Source organism: Nematostella vectensis, chromosome 13 (genome assembly GCF_932526225.1).
Source record: "Nematostella vectensis chromosome 13, jaNemVect1.1, whole genome shotgun sequence".
In the NCBI taxonomy this organism is placed as follows: domain Eukaryota; kingdom Metazoa; phylum Cnidaria; class Anthozoa; order Actiniaria; family Edwardsiidae; genus Nematostella; species Nematostella vectensis.
The window spans coordinates 13,228,778-13,247,576 of record NC_064046.1 but is presented as its reverse complement, the minus strand read 5'-3'; the positions used below and the strand labels follow the sequence as shown (position 1 = coordinate 13,247,576).

The 18,799-nt window shown below is 37.9% G+C and overlaps 1 protein-coding gene across 5 annotated transcripts in view; it reads left to right on the top strand.

Moving 5' to 3' along the window:
• Window positions 1–18,799, top strand: part of LOC5508048 (rotatin-like) — a 62,023-nt gene that overhangs the window by 26,003 nt on the left and 17,221 nt on the right. For all 5 annotated transcript variants that reach the window (XR_007306194.1, XM_048720496.1, XM_048720497.1 and 2 more), the window contains exons 21-23: window positions 16,718–16,846; window positions 17,415–17,663; window positions 18,552–18,617. Coding sequence is in view for 4 of the 5 variants with exons in the window: in XM_048720496.1 (XP_048576453.1) it covers window positions 16,718–16,846; window positions 17,415–17,663; window positions 18,552–18,617 (444 nt within the window). In the remaining variant the exon portion in view is untranslated. The remainder of the gene's footprint in view (window positions 1–16,717; window positions 16,847–17,414; window positions 17,664–18,551; window positions 18,618–18,799) is intronic.

Here is an 18,799-nt window from a genome sequence, read left to right as displayed (position 1 = left end):
TATGTCACGTACCACTATAGTCACGTTAGATGTTATTGACGCAATGATATATGTCACGTACCACTATAGTCACGTTAGATGTTATTGACGCAATGATATATGTCACGTACCACTATGGTCACGTTAGATGTTATTGACGCAATGATATATGTCACGTACCACTATAGTCACGTTAGCGGAGTGCAGTTGGGTTTGTATCGTTACAATGTTATTGACGCAATGATATATGTCACGTACCACTATAGTCACGTTAGATGTTATTGACGCAATGATATATGTCATGTACCACTATAGTCACGTTAGCGGAGTGCAGTTGGGTTTCTATCGTTACAATGTTATTGTCGCAATGATATATGTCACGTACCACTATAGTCACTTTAAATGTTATTGACGCAATGATATATGTCACGTACCAATATAGTCACGTTAGCGGAGTGCAGTTGGGTTTCTATCGTTACAATGTTATTGTCGCAATGATATATGTCACGTACCACTATGGTCACGTTAGATGTTATTGACGCAATGATATATGTCACGTACCAATATAGTCACGTTAGCGGAGTGCAGTTGGGTTTCTATCGTTACAATGTTATTGTCGCAATGATATATGTCACGTACCACTATGGTCACGTTAGATGTTATTGACGCAATGATATATGTCACGTACCACTATAGTTACGTTAGCGGAGTGCAGTTGGGTTTCTATCGTTACAATGTTATTGACGCAATGATATATGTCACGTACCACTATGGTCACGTTAGATGTTATTGACGCAATGATATATGTCACGTACCAATATAGTCACGTTAGATGTTATTGACGCAATGATATATGTCACGTACCAATATAGTCACGTTAGCGGAGTGCAGTTGGGTTTCTATCGTTACAATGTTATTGTCGCAATGATATATGTCACGTACCACTATGGTCACGTTAGATGTTATTGACGCAATGATATATGTCACGTACCACTATAGTCACGTTAGCGGAGTGCAGTTGGGTTTCTATCGTTACAATGTTATTGACGCAATGATATATGTCACGTACCACTATGGTCACGTTAGATGTTATTGACGCAATGATATATGTCACGTACCAATATAGTCACGTTAGCGGAGTGCAGTTGGGTTTCTATCGTTACAATGTTATAGACGCAATGATATATGTCACGTACCAATATAGTCACTTTAAATGTTATTGACGCAATGATATATGTCACGTACCACTATAGTCACGTTAGATGTTATTGACGCAATGATATATGTCACGTACCACTATAGTCACTTTAAATGTTATTGACGCAATGATATATGTCACGTACCACTATAGTCACGTTAGCGGAGTGCAGTTGGGTTTGTATCGTTACAATGTTATTGACGCAATGATATATGCCACGTACCACTATGGTCACGTTATATGTTATTGACGCAATGATATATGTCACGTACCACTATAGTCACGTTAGCGGAGTGCAGTTAGGTTTGTATCGTTACAATGTTATTGACGCAATGATATATGTCACGTACCACTATAGTCACTTTAAATGTTATTGACGCAATGATATATGTCACGTACCACTATAGTCACGTTAGCTGAGTGCAGTTGGGTTTGTATCGTTACAATGTTATTGACGCAATGATATATGTCACGTACCACTATAGTCACGTTACAATGTTATTGACGCAATGATATATGTCACGTACCACTATAGTCACGTTAGCGGAGTGCAGTTGGGTTTGTATCGTTACAATGTTATTGACGCAATGATATATGTCACGTACCACTATAGTCACGTTACAATGTTATTGACGCAATGATATATGTCACGTACCACTATAGTCACGTTAGCGGAGTGCAGTTAGGTTTGTATCGTTACAATGTTATTTACGCAATGATATATGTCACGTACCACTATGGTCACGTTAGATGTTATTGACGCAATGATATATGTCACGTACCAATATAGTCACGTTAGCGGAGTGCAGTTGGGTTTCTATCGTTACAATGTTATTGACGCAATGATATATGTCACGTACCAATATAGTCACGTTAGCGGAGTGCAGTTGGGTTTCTATCGTTACAATGTTATTGACGCAATGATATATGTCACGTACCACTATGGTCACGTTAGCGGAGTGCAGTTGGGTTTGTATTGTTACAATGTTATTGACCCAATGATATATGTCACGTACCACTATGGTCACGTTAGCGGAGTGCAGTTGGGTTTGTATCGTTACAATGTTATTGACGCAATGATATATGTTACGTACCAATATAGTCACGTTAGCGGAGTGCAGTTAGGTTTGTATCGTTACAATGTTATTGACGCAATGATATATGTCGCGTACCACTATAGTCACTTTAGCGGAGTGCAGTTAGGTTTGTATCGTTACAATGTTATTGACGCAATGATATATGTCACGTACCACTATGGTCACGTTAGATGTTATTGACGCAATGATATATGTCACGTACCACTATAGTCACTTTAAATGTTATTGACGCAATGATATATGTCACGTACCAATATAGTCACGTTAGCGGAGTGCAGTTAGGTTTGTATCGTTACAATGTTATTGACGCAATGATATATGTCACGTACCACTATAGTCACGTTAGATGTTATTGACGCAATGATATATGTCACGTACCACTATAGTCACGTTAGCGGAGTGCCGTTAGGTTTGTATCGTTTCAATGTTATTGACGCAATGATATATGTCACGTACCACTATAGTCACTTTAGCGGAGTGCAGTTAGGTTTGTATCGTTACAATGTTATTGACGCAATGATATATGTCACGTACCACTATGGTCACGTTAGCGGAGTGCAGTTGGGTTTGTATCGTTACAATGTTATTGACGCAATGATATATGTTACGTACCAATATAGTCACGTTAGCGGAGTGCAGTTAGGTTTGTATCGTTACAATGTTATTGACGCAATGATATATGTCGCGTACCACTATAGTCACTTTAGCGGAGTGCAGTTAGGTTTGTATCGTTACAATGTTATTGACGCAATGATATATGTCACGTACCACTATGGTCACGTTAGATGTTATTGACGCAATGATATATGTCACGTACCACTATAGTCACTTTAAATGTTATTGACGCAATGATATATGTCACGTACCAATATAGTCACGTTAGCGGAGTGCAGTTAGGTTTGTATCGTTACAATGTTATTGACGCAATGATATATGTCACGTACCACTATAGTCACGTTAGATGTTATTGACGCAATGATATATGTCACGTACCACTATAGTCACGTTAGCGGAGTGCCGTTAGGTTTGTATCGTTTCAATGTTATTGACGCAATGATATATGTCACGTACCACTATAGTCACTTTAGCGGAGTGCAGTTAGGTTTGTATCGTTACAATGTTATTGACGCAATGATATATGTCACGTACCACTATGGTCACGTTAGATGTTATTGACGCAATGATATATGTCACGTACCACTATAGTCACTTTAAATGTTATTGACGCAATGATATATGTCACGTACCACTATAGTCACGTTAGATGTTATTGACGCAATGATATATGTCACGTACCACTATGGTCACTTTAAATGTTATTGACGCAATGATATATGTCACGTACCACTATGGTCACGTTAGATGTTATTGACGCAATGATATATGTCACGTACCACTATAGTCACTTTAAATGTTATTGACGCAATGATATATGTCACGTACCACTATAGTCACTTTAAATGTTATTGACGCAATGATATATGTCACGTACCACTATGGTCACGTTAGATGTTATTGACGCAATGATATATGTCACGTACCACTATAGTCACTTTAAATGTTATTGACGCAATGATATATGTCACGTACCACTATGGTCACGTTAGATGTTATTGACGCAATGATATATGTCACGTACCACTATAGTCACTTTAAATGTTATTGACGCAATGATATATGTCACGTACCACTATAGTCACTTTAAATGTTATTGACGCAATGATATATGTCACGTACCACTATAGTCACTTTAAATGTTATTGACGCAATGATATATGTCACGTACCACTATGGTCACTTTAAATGTTATTGACGCAATGATATATGTCACGTACCACTATGGTCACGTTAGATGTTATTGACGCAATGATATATGTCACGTACCACTATAGTCACTTTAAATGTTATTGACGCAATGATATATGTCACGTACCACTATAGTCACTTTAAATGTTATTGACGCAATGATATATGTCACGTACCACTATAGTCACTTTAAATGTTATTGACGCAATGATATATGTCACGTACCACTATGGTCACTTTAAATGTTATTGACGCAATGATATATGTCACGTACCACTATAGTCACTTTAAATGTTATTGACGCAATGATATATGTCGCGTACCACTATAGTCACGTTAGATGTTATTGACGCAATGATATATGTCACGTACCACTATAGTCACGTTAGATGTTATTGACGCAATGATATATGTCACGTACCACTATGGTCACTTTAAATGTTATTGACGCAATGATATATGTCACGTACCACTATAGTCACGTTAGCGGAGTGCAGTTGGGTTTGTATCGTTACAATGTTATTGACGCAATGATATATGTCACGTACCACTATAGTCACGTTACAATGTTATTGACGCAATGATATATGTCACGTACCACTATAGTCACGTTAGCGGAGTGCAGTTAGGTTTGTATCGTTACAATGTTATTTACGCAATGATATATGTCACGTACCACTATGGTCACGTTAGATGTTATTGACGCAATGATATATGTCACGTACCAATATAGTCACGTTAGCGGAGTGCAGTTGGGTTTCTATCGTTACAATGTTATTGACGCAATGATATATGTCACGTACCAATATAGTCACGTTAGCGGAGTGCAGTTGGGTTTCTATCGTTACAATGTTATTGACGCAATGATATATGTCACGTACCACTATGGTCACGTTAGCGGAGTGCAGTTGGGTTTGTATTGTTACAATGTTATTGACCCAATGATATATGTCACGTACCACTATGGTCACGTTAGCGGAGTGCAGTTGGGTTTGTATCGTTACAATGTTATTGACGCAATGATATATGTTACGTACCAATATAGTCACGTTAGCGGAGTGCAGTTAGGTTTGTATCGTTACAATGTTATTGACGCAATGATATATGTCGCGTACCACTATAGTCACTTTAGCGGAGTGCAGTTAGGTTTGTATCGTTACAATGTTATTGACGCAATGATATATGTCTCGTACCACTATGGTCACGTTAGATGTTATTGACGCAATGATATATGTCACGTACCACTATAGTCACTTTAAATGTTATTGACGCAATGATATATGTCACGTACCAATATAGTCACGTTAGCGGAGTGCAGTTAGGTTTGTATCGTTACAATGTTATTGACGCAATGATATATGTCACGTACCACTATAGTCACGTTAGATGTTATTGACGCAATGATATATGTCACGTACCACTATAGTCACGTTAGCGGAGTGCCGTTAGGTTTGTATCGTTTCAATGTTATTGACGCAATGATATATGTCACGTACCACTATAGTCACTTTAGCGGAGTGCAGTTAGGTTTGTATCGTTACAATGTTATTGACGCAATGATATATGTCACGTACCACTATGGTCACGTTAGCGGAGTGCAGTTGGGTTTGTATCGTTACAATGTTATTGACGCAATGATATATGTTACGTACCAATATAGTCACGTTAGCGGAGTGCAGTTAGGTTTGTATCGTTACAATGTTATTGACGCAATGATATATGTCGCGTACCACTATAGTCACTTTAGCGGAGTGCAGTTAGGTTTGTATCGTTACAATGTTATTGACGCAATGATATATGTCACGTACCACTATGGTCACGTTAGATGTTATTGACGCAATGATATATGTCACGTACCACTATAGTCACTTTAAATGTTATTGACGCAATGATATATGTCACGTACCAATATAGTCACGTTAGCGGAGTGCAGTTAGGTTTGTATCGTTACAATGTTATTGACGCAATGATATATGTCACGTACCACTATAGTCACGTTAGATGTTATTGACGCAATGATATATGTCACGTACCACTATAGTCACGTTAGCGGAGTGCCGTTAGGTTTGTATCGTTTCAATGTTATTGACGCAATGATATATGTCACGTACCACTATGGTCACGTTAGATGTTATTGACGCAATGATATATGTCACGTACCACTATAGTCACTTTAAATGTTATTGACGCAATGATATATGTCACGTACCACTATAGTCACTTTAAATGTTATTGACGCAATGATATATGTCACGTACCACTATGGTCACGTTAGATGTTATTGACGCAATGATATATGTCACGTACCACTATAGTCACTTTAAATGTTATTGACGCAATGATATATGTCACGTACCACTATGGTCACGTTAGATGTTATTGACGCAATGATATATGTCACGTACCACTATGGTCACGTTAGATGTTATTGACGCAATGATATATGTCACGTACCACTATAGTCACTTTAAATGTTATTGACGCAATGATATATGTCACGTACCACTATAGTCACTTTAAATGTTATTGACGCAATGATATATGTCACGTACCACTATAGTCACTTTAAATGTTATTGACGCAATGATATATGTCACGTACCACTATGGTCACTTTAAATGTTATTGACGCAATGATATATGTCACGTACCACTATGGTCACGTTAGATGTTATTGACGCAATGATATATGTCACGTACCACTATAGTCACTTTAAATGTTATTGACGCAATGATATATGTCACGTACCACTATAGTCACTTTAAATGTTATTGACGCAATGATATATGTCACGTACCACTATAGTCACTTTAAATGTTATTGACGCAATGATATATGTCACGTACCACTATGGTCACTTTAAATGTTATTGACGCAATGATATATGTCACGTACCACTATAGTCACTTTAAATGTTATTGACGCAATGATATATGTCGCGTACCACTATAGTCACGTTAGATGTTATTGACGCAATGATATATGTCACGTACCACTATAGTCACGTTAGATGTTATTGACGCAATGATATATGTCACGTACCACTATGGTCACTTTAAATGTTATTGACGCAATGATATATGTCACGTACCACTATAGTCACGTTAGCGGAGTGCAGTTGGGTTTGTATCGTTACAATGTTATTGACGCAATGATATATGTCACGTACCACTATAGTCACGTTACAATGTTATTGACGCAATGATATATGTCACGTACCACTATAGTCACGTTAGCGGAGTGCAGTTAGGTTTGTATCGTTACAATGTTATTTACGCAATGATATATGTCACGTACCACTATGGTCACGTTAGATGTTATTGACGCAATGATATATGTCACGTACCAATATAGTCACGTTAGCGGAGTGCAGTTGGGTTTCTATCGTTACAATGTTATTGACGCAATGATATATGTCACGTACCAATATAGTCACGTTAGCGGAGTGCAGTTGGGTTTCTATCGTTACAATGTTATTGACGCAATGATATATGTCACGTACCACTATGGTCACGTTAGCGGAGTGCAGTTGGGTTTGTATTGTTACAATGTTATTGACCCAATGATATATGTCACGTACCACTATGGTCACGTTAGCGGAGTGCAGTTGGGTTTGTATCGTTACAATGTTATTGACGCAATGATATATGTTACGTACCAATATAGTCACGTTAGCGGAGTGCAGTTAGGTTTGTATCGTTACAATGTTATTGACGCAATGATATATGTCGCGTACCACTATAGTCACTTTAGCGGAGTGCAGTTAGGTTTGTATCGTTACAATGTTATTGACGCAATGATATATGTCACGTACCACTATGGTCACGTTAGATGTTATTGACGCAATGATATATGTCACGTACCACTATAGTCACTTTAAATGTTATTGACGCAATGATATATGTCACGTACCAATATAGTCACGTTAGCGGAGTGCAGTTAGGTTTGTATCGTTACAATGTTATTGACGCAATGATATATGTCACGTACCACTATAGTCACGTTAGATGTTATTGACGCAATGATATATGTCACGTACCACTATAGTCACGTTAGCGGAGTGCCGTTAGGTTTGTATCGTTTCAATGTTATTGACGCAATGATATATGTCACGTACCACTATAGTCACTTTAGCGGAGTGCAGTTAGGTTTGTATCGTTACAATGTTATTGACGCAATGATATATGTCACGTACCACTATGGTCACGTTAGCGGAGTGCAGTTGGGTTTGTATCGTTACAATGTTATTGACGCAATGATATATGTTACGTACCAATATAGTCACGTTAGCGGAGTGCAGTTAGGTTTGTATCGTTACAATGTTATTGACGCAATGATATATGTCGCGTACCACTATAGTCACTTTAGCGGAGTGCAGTTAGGTTTGTATCGTTACAATGTTATTGACGCAATGATATATGTCACGTACCACTATGGTCACGTTAGATGTTATTGACGCAATGATATATGTCACGTACCACTATAGTCACTTTAAATGTTATTGACGCAATGATATATGTCACGTACCAATATAGTCACGTTAGCGGAGTGCAGTTAGGTTTGTATCGTTACAATGTTATTGACGCAATGATATATGTCACGTACCACTATAGTCACGTTAGATGTTATTGACGCAATGATATATGTCACGTACCACTATAGTCACGTTAGCGGAGTGCCGTTAGGTTTGTATCGTTTCAATGTTATTGACGCAATGATATATGTCACGTACCACTATAGTCACTTTAGCGGAGTGCAGTTAGGTTTGTATCGTTACAATGTTATTGACGCAATGATATATGTCACGTACCACTATGGTCACGTTAGATGTTATTGACGCAATGATATATGTCACGTACCACTATAGTCACTTTAAATGTTATTGACGCAATGATATATGTCACGTACCACTATAGTCACGTTAGATGTTATTGACGCAATGATATATGTCACGTACCACTATGGTCACTTTAAATGTTATTGACGCAATGATATATGTCACGTACCACTATGGTCACGTTAGATGTTATTGACGCAATGATATATGTCACGTACCACTATAGTCACTTTAAATGTTATTGACGCAATGATATATGTCACGTACCACTATAGTCACTTTAAATGTTATTGACGCAATGATATATGTCACGTACCACTATGGTCACGTTAGATGTTATTGACGCAATGATATATGTCACGTACCACTATAGTCACTTTAAATGTTATTGACGCAATGATATATGTCACGTACCACTATGGTCACGTTAGATGTTATTGACGCAATGATATATGTCACGTACCACTATAGTCACTTTAAATGTTATTGACGCAATGATATATGTCACGTACCACTATAGTCACTTTAAATGTTATTGACGCAATGATATATGTCACGTACCACTATAGTCACTTTAAATGTTATTGACGCAATGATATATGTCACGTACCACTATGGTCACTTTAAATGTTATTGACGCAATGATATATGTCACGTACCACTATGGTCACGTTAGATGTTATTGACGCAATGATATATGTCACGTACCACTATAGTCACTTTAAATGTTATTGACGCAATGATATATGTCACGTACCACTATAGTCACTTTAAATGTTATTGACGCAATGATATATGTCACGTACCACTATAGTCACTTTAAATGTTATTGACGCAATGATATATGTCACGTACCACTATGGTCACTTTAAATGTTATTGACGCAATGATATATGTCACGTACCACTATAGTCACTTTAAATGTTATTGACGCAATGATATATGTCGCGTACCACTATAGTCACGTTAGATGTTATTGACGCAATGATATATGTCACGTACCACTATAGTCACGTTAGATGTTATTGACGCAATGATATATGTCACGTACCACTATGGTCACTTTAAATGTTATTGACGCAATGATATATGTCACGTACCACTATAGTCACGTTAGCGGAGTGCAGTTGGGTTTGTATCGTTACAATGTTATTGACGCAATGATATATGTCACGTACCACTATAGTCACGTTACAATGTTATTGACGCAATGATATATGTCACGTACCACTATAGTCACGTTAGCGGAGTGCAGTTAGGTTTGTATCGTTACAATGTTATTTACGCAATGATATATGTCACGTACCACTATGGTCACGTTAGATGTTATTGACGCAATGATATATGTCACGTACCAATATAGTCACGTTAGCGGAGTGCAGTTGGGTTTCTATCGTTACAATGTTATTGACGCAATGATATATGTCACGTACCAATATAGTCACGTTAGCGGAGTGCAGTTGGGTTTCTATCGTTACAATGTTATTGACGCAATGATATATGTCACGTACCACTATGGTCACGTTAGCGGAGTGCAGTTGGGTTTGTATTGTTACAATGTTATTGACCCAATGATATATGTCACGTACCACTATGGTCACGTTAGCGGAGTGCAGTTGGGTTTGTATCGTTACAATGTTATTGACGCAATGATATATGTTACGTACCAATATAGTCACGTTAGCGGAGTGCAGTTAGGTTTGTATCGTTACAATGTTATTGACGCAATGATATATGTCGCGTACCACTATAGTCACTTTAGCGGAGTGCAGTTAGGTTTGTATCGTTACAATGTTATTGACGCAATGATATATGTCACGTACCACTATGGTCACGTTAGATGTTATTGACGCAATGATATATGTCACGTACCACTATAGTCACTTTAAATGTTATTGACGCAATGATATATGTCACGTACCAATATAGTCACGTTAGCGGAGTGCAGTTAGGTTTGTATCGTTACAATGTTATTGACGCAATGATATATGTCACGTACCACTATAGTCACGTTAGATGTTATTGACGCAATGATATATGTCACGTACCACTATAGTCACGTTAGCGGAGTGCCGTTAGGTTTGTATCGTTTCAATGTTATTGACGCAATGATATATGTCACGTACCACTATAGTCACTTTAGCGGAGTGCAGTTAGGTTTGTATCGTTACAATGTTATTGACGCAATGATATATGTCACGTACCACTATGGTCACGTTAGATGTTATTGACGCAATGATATATGTCACGTACCACTATAGTCACTTTAAATGTTATTGACGCAATGATATATGTCACGTACCACTATAGTCACGTTAGATGTTATTGACGCAATGATATATGTCACGTACCACTATGGTCACTTTAAATGTTATTGACGCAATGATATATGTCACGTACCACTATGGTCACGTTAGATGTTATTGACGCAATGATATATGTCACGTACCACTATAGTCACTTTAAATGTTATTGACGCAATGATATATGTCACGTACCACTATAGTCACTTCAAATGTTATTGACGCAATGATATATGTCACGTACCACTATAGTCACTTTAAATGTTATTGACGCAATGATATAAGTCACGTACCACTATGGTCACTTTAAATGTTATTGACGCAATGATATATGTCACGTACCACTATGGTCACTTTAAATGTTATTGACGCAATGATATATGTCACGTACCACTATGGTCACGTTAGATGTTATTGACGCAATGATATATGTCACGTACCACTATAGTCACTTTAAATGTTATTGACGCAATGATATATGTCACGTACCACTATAGTCACTTTAAATGTTATTGACGCAATGATATATGTCACGTACCACTATAGTCACTTTGAATGTTATTGACGCAATGATATAAGTCACGTACCACTATGGTCACTTTAAATGTTATTGACGCAATGATATATGTCACGTACCACTATAGTCACTTTAAATGTTATTGACGCAATGATATATGTCACGTACCACTATAGTCACTTTAAATGTTATTGACGCAATGATATATGTCACGTACCACTATAGTCACTTTAAATGTTATTGACGCAATGATATATGTCACGTACCACTATGGTCACTTTAAATGTTATTGACGCAATGATATATGTCACGTACCACTATAGTCACGTTAGCGGAGTGCAGTTGGGTTTGTATCGTTACAATGTTATTGACGCAATGATATATGTCACGTACCACTATAGTCACGTTACAATGTTATTGACGCAATGATATATGTCACGTACCACTATAGTCACGTTAGCGGAGTGCAGTTAGGTTTGTATCGTTACAATGTTATTTACGCAATGATATATGTCACGTACCACTATGGTCACGTTAGATGTTATTGACGCAATGATATATGTCACGTACCAATATAGTCACGTTAGCGGAGTGCAGTTGGGTTTCTATCGTTACAATGTTATTGACGCAATGATATATGTCACGTACCAATATAGTCACGTTAGCGGAGTGCAGTTGGGTTTCTATCGTTACAATGTTATTGACGCAATGATATATGTCACGTACCACTATGGTCACGTTAGCGGAGTGCAGTTGGGTTTGTATTGTTACAATGTTATTGACCCAATGATATATGTCACGTACCACTATGGTCACGTTAGCGGAGTGCAGTTGGGTTTGTATCGTTACAATGTTATTGACGCAATGATATATGTTACGTACCAATATAGTCACGTTAGCGGAGTGCAGTTAGGTTTGTATCGTTACAATGTTATTGACGCAATGATATATGTCGCGTACCACTATAGTCACTTTAGCGGAGTGCAGTTAGGTTTGTATCGTTACAATGTTATTGACGCAATGATATATGTCACGTACCACTATGGTCACGTTAGATGTTATTGACGCAATGATATATGTCACGTACCACTATAGTCACTTTAAATGTTATTGACGCAATGATATATGTCACGTACCAATATAGTCACGTTAGCGGAGTGCAGTTAGGTTTGTATCGTTACAATGTTATTGACGCAATGATATATGTCACGTACCACTATAGTCACGTTAGATGTTATTGACGCAATGATATATGTCACGTACCACTATAGTCACGTTAGCGGAGTGCCGTTAGGTTTGTATCGTTTCAATGTTATTGACGCAATGATATATGTCACGTACCACTATAGTCACTTTAGCGGAGTGCAGTTAGGTTTGTATCGTTACAATGTTATTGACGCAATGATATATGTCACGTACCACTATGGTCACGTTAGATGTTATTGACGCAATGATATATGTCACGTACCACTATAGTCACTTTAAATGTTATTGACGCAATGATATATGTCACGTACCACTATAGTCACGTTAGATGTTATTGACGCAATGATATATGTCACGTACCACTATGGTCACTTTAAATGTTATTGACGCAATGATATATGTCACGTACCACTATGGTCACGTTAGATGTTATTGACGCAATGATATATGTCACGTACCACTATAGTCACTTTAAATGTTATTGACGCAATGATATATGTCACGTACCACTATAGTCACTTCAAATGTTATTGACGCAATGATATATGTCACGTACCACTATAGTCACTTTAAATGTTATTGACGCAATGATATAAGTCACGTACCACTATGGTCACTTTAAATGTTATTGACGCAATGATATATGTCACGTACCACTATGGTCACTTTAAATGTTATTGACGCAATGATATATGTCACGTACCACTATGGTCACGTTAGATGTTATTGACGCAATGATATATGTCACGTACCACTATAGTCACTTTAAATGTTATTGACGCAATGATATATGTCACGTACCACTATAGTCACTTTAAATGTTATTGACGCAATGATATATGTCACGTACCACTATAGTCACTTTGAATGTTATTGACGCAATGATATAAGTCACGTACCACTATGGTCACTTTAAATGTTATTGACGCAATGATATATGTCACGTACCACTATAGTCACTTTAAATGTTATTGACGCAATGATATATGTCACGTACCACTATAGTCACTTTAAATGTTATTGACGCAATGATATATGTCACGTACCACTATAGTCACTTTAAATGTTATTGACGCAATGATATATGTCACGTACCACTATGGTCACTTTAAATGTTATTGACGCAATGATATATGTCACGTACCACTATGGTCACGTTAGATGTTATTGACGCAATGATATATGTCACGTACCACTATAGTCACTTTAAATGTTATTGACGCAATGATATATGTCACGTACCACTATAGTCACTTTAAATGTTATTGACGCAATGATATATGTCACGTACCACTATAGTCACTTTAAATGTTATTGACGCAATGATATATGTCACGTACCACTATGGTCACTTTAAATGTTATTGACGCAATGATATATGTCACGTACCACTATAGTCACTTTAAATGTTATTGACGCAATGATATATGTCACGTACCACTATAGTCACGTTAGATGTTATTGACGCAATGATATATGTCACGTACCACTATAGTCACGTTAGATGTTATTGACGCAATGATATATGTCACGTACCACTATGGTCACTTTAAATGTTATTGACGCAATGATATATGTCACGTACCACTATAGTCACGTTAGCGGAGTGCAGTTGGGTTTGTATCGTTACAATGTTATTGACGCAATGATATATGTCACGTACCACTATAGTCACGTTACAATGTTATTGACGCAATGATATATGTCACGTACCACTATAGTCACGTTAGCGGAGTGCAGTTAGGTTTGTATCGTTACAATGTTATTTACGCAATGATATATGTCACGTACCACTATGGTCACGTTAGATGTTATTGACGCAATGATATATGTCACGTACCAATATAGTCACGTTAGCGGAGTGCAGTTGGGTTTCTATCGTTACAATGTTATTGACGCAATGATATATGTCACGTACCAATATAGTCACGTTAGCGGAGTGCAGTTGGGTTTCTATCGTTACAATGTTATTGACGCAATGATATATGTCACGTACCACTATGGTCACGTTAGCGGAGTGCAGTTGGGTTTGTATTGTTACAATGTTATTGACCCAATGATATATGTCACGTACCACTATGGTCACGTTAGCGGAGTGCAGTTGGGTTTGTATCGTTACAATGTTATTGACGCAATGATATATGTTACGTACCAATATAGTCACGTTAGCGGAGTGCAGTTAGGTTTGTATCGTTACAATGTTATTGACGCAATGATATATGTCGCGTACCACTATAGTCACTTTAGCGGAGTGCAGTTAGGTTTGTATCGTTACAATGTTATTGACGCAATGATATATGTCACGTACCACTATGGTCACGTTAGATGTTATTGACGCAATGATATATGTCACGTACCACTATAGTCACTTTAAATGTTATTGACGCAATGATATATGTCACGTACCAATATAGTCACGTTAGCGGAGTGCAGTTAGGTTTGTATCGTTACAATGTTATTGACGCAATGATATATGTCACGTACCACTATAGTCACGTTAGATGTTATTGACGCAATGATATATGTCACGTACCACTATAGTCACGTTAGCGGAGTGCCGTTAGGTTTGTATCGTTTCAATGTTATTGACGCAATGATATATGTCACGTACCACTATAGTCACTTTAGCGGAGTGCAGTTAGGTTTGTATCGTTACAATGTTATTGACGCAATGATATATGTCACGTACCACTATGGTCACGTTAGATGTTATTGACGCAATGATATATGTCACGTACCACTATAGTCACTTTAAATGTTATTGACGCAATGATATATGTCACGTACCACTATAGTCACGTTAGATGTTATTGACGCAATGATATATGTCACGTACCACTATGGTCACTTTAAATGTTATTGACGCAATGATATATGTCACGTACCACTATGGTCACGTTAGATGTTATTGACGCAATGATATATGTCACGTACCACTATAGTCACTTTAAATGTTATTGACGCAATGATATATGTCACGTACCACTATAGTCACTTCAAATGTTATTGACGCAATGATATATGTCACGTACCACTATAGTCACTTTAAATGTTATTGACGCAATGATATAAGTCACGTACCACTATGGTCACTTTAAATGTTATTGACGCAATGATATATGTCACGTACCACTATGGTCACTTTAAATGTTATTGACGCAATGATATATGTCACGTACCACTATGGTCACGTTAGATGTTATTGACGCAATGATATATGTCACGTACCACTATAGTCACTTTAAATGTTATTGACGCAATGATATATGTCACGTACCACTATAGTCACTTTAAATGTTATTGACGCAATGATATATGTCACGTACCACTATAGTCACTTTGAATGTTATTGACGCAATGATATAAGTCACGTACCACTATGGTCACTTTAAATGTTATTGACGCAATGATATATGTCACGTACCACTATAGTCACGTTAGATGTTATTGACGCAATGATATATGTCACGTACCACTATAGTCACGTTAGATGTTATTGACGCAATGATATATGTCACGTACCACTATGGTCACTTTAAATGTTATTGACGCAATGATATATGTCACGTACCACTATAGTCACGTTAGATGTTATTGACGCAATGATATATGTCACGTACCACTATGGTCACGTTAGATGTTATTGACGCAATGATATATGTCACGTACCACTATAGTCACGTTAGCGGAGTGCATTTGGGTTTGTATCGTTACAATGTTATTGACGCAATGATATATGTCACGCAACACTCTTCAGATATTTTGTCCCTGTAGGTCGTGACGGCGTTTCACGCCGGTCGTCTCGGTTCGCGTTCCTCCTTCATGGGGAAAGGCGTGACGATCCACGCTTGCCTATGCCTTACGCATCTCGCTCGAGAAATGCAAATCCTTGACCCTGACGAGGTATGTTGCAAAAGTACTAATACTTGCAGTGCTTACCAATATTTGCTGCCATATTTTTCTTGTTCTTAATTTTGATACCATATTTTTTTGGGTTCTTTATTTGCTACTATATTTTTCTTTGTTCGTGCCTTGTGGGAGCTCCGTTATAATGATACGCGATATAACGATTCTATACGGAATATATGGCAATTGATTTATCCATGACGATTTTGAATATAAATGTTTTATCTTTATTTAACCATTTTTTCGCCAGTTTCCCAAAATATCGTTATACCGTATTCCCATCCAAGGATATTTCAATATAATATAACCTTTTTTTCGATATACTATAACGATATAATTCTTCAGTCTCCTAGCAATGTCGTATAAGATATGCCTATAAACAAGCACGTACCCAGTATTGCTTGAGTGGATGTGTAGTCATAGCTATCATATGGAAAAAGCTTAGTATTTGAGGATTCCTTGATAAGAAATGACCTACTTTTTGGCTGCCAAGAGGAAAGGGGGGACTTGTGTATGCGCTTGTAAACTACGCCTCTCGTTAAGACCATTTACTGACGACTTTCAGTCTTGGGCCGAGCACTGGCTACGTGCAAGAGACACCGGGGATCAGCCTTTAAACTGGTTGGTCACCCTGTGGTCCGACCGCTCACCGGAAGTGCGTTGGATGGGTCTCAGTATCGCGTCTACCCTCGTCACGTGCGAGGCTGGTCAGGGGGGACTTGTGCAGGCCTTGCAGGGGGATGCATGGGCCGTGTTTGCTGTCGGTCTTACCATACTGATGAGTGATGGTGACTGTGGCATGGTTCGCCATCAGGTAAGGAACAGTGTTGCACTGTATACTTTGTTGGGCGTAAAGGGAATCATCCTAGAAACCAGTCCCCCCTCTGTCGCCTCGTTCTCGCGCCTCGTTACACTGACCTCGACGCGGAGAAAGAAAAAAGTATAAAGGGAGTTTTTGCATTTTTTTCTTCTATAATCTCCAAGGGATACTGGATGGTGAGGAAAAGCCCAGTTTCGAATTCTACTATGCCTGCTGGAGAGAGTAAGAAAGCAAAAACCGAGTGCAAGCTTCTGTCGGGGTCAAATTCCATGTATGTATCATCCAGTATCCCTTGGAGAAAATAGAAGAAAATAATGCAAAAACTTTCTTTATACTTTCTTTATAAACTTCATCCTTTGTATTTACTAACGGTTCGCCTGAAACTAAGGCTCCTACTGTTTATGAGTCCTTAGTGTAGTACAGTAGAACTCGAAACTAACGACTTTTATTATAAACCCACTAACTCTAATAGCTTACTAATACTATAAGCTTACTGAAATGCGTGTCAAATTAGCACCAATATAAGGTTCGTTTTCTCGGGTGTGGAGATGGGTCCGGGTTTGTCCGTCTGTTTTAAGTAGTATAGTGTGTTCCGAATTAGCACCAATATAACATTCCCTTTCTCGGGTGTGGAGATGGGTCTTGGTAAGTAGTATAGTGTGTGCCGAATTAGCACCAATATAACATTCCCCTTCTCGGGTGTGGTGAAGGGTCTTGGGTGGTCCGTCTGTCTTAAGTAGTATAGTGTGTGTCGAATTAGCACCAATATAAGGTTCCCTTTCTCGGGTGTGGTGAAGGGTCTTCGGTGGTCCGTCTTTCTTGTTGTTTTATAGATATGAATTTCATTGTACGAAAACCATACTCTGAAAATTTTATATGCAGGCGGCTCATCTTGTACGTAACTTTGTACGGACGCTGATAGACACCTCAAGCTCGCAGAAATCTGGGGTAAAGTATATCGTTCAAACCTCGCTCATTCGTTTGATTTAATCACAACTCTTGAATAAAAATCAACGCTGACCAACCATGAAGTGATCTATATTAATTTAACCTCATTGAGCACTGCAATAGGTGCTACTGTTCGGTTTTGCTTTAAATGTCGTTCACTGCTCTTGATCCAATGGTTTCCA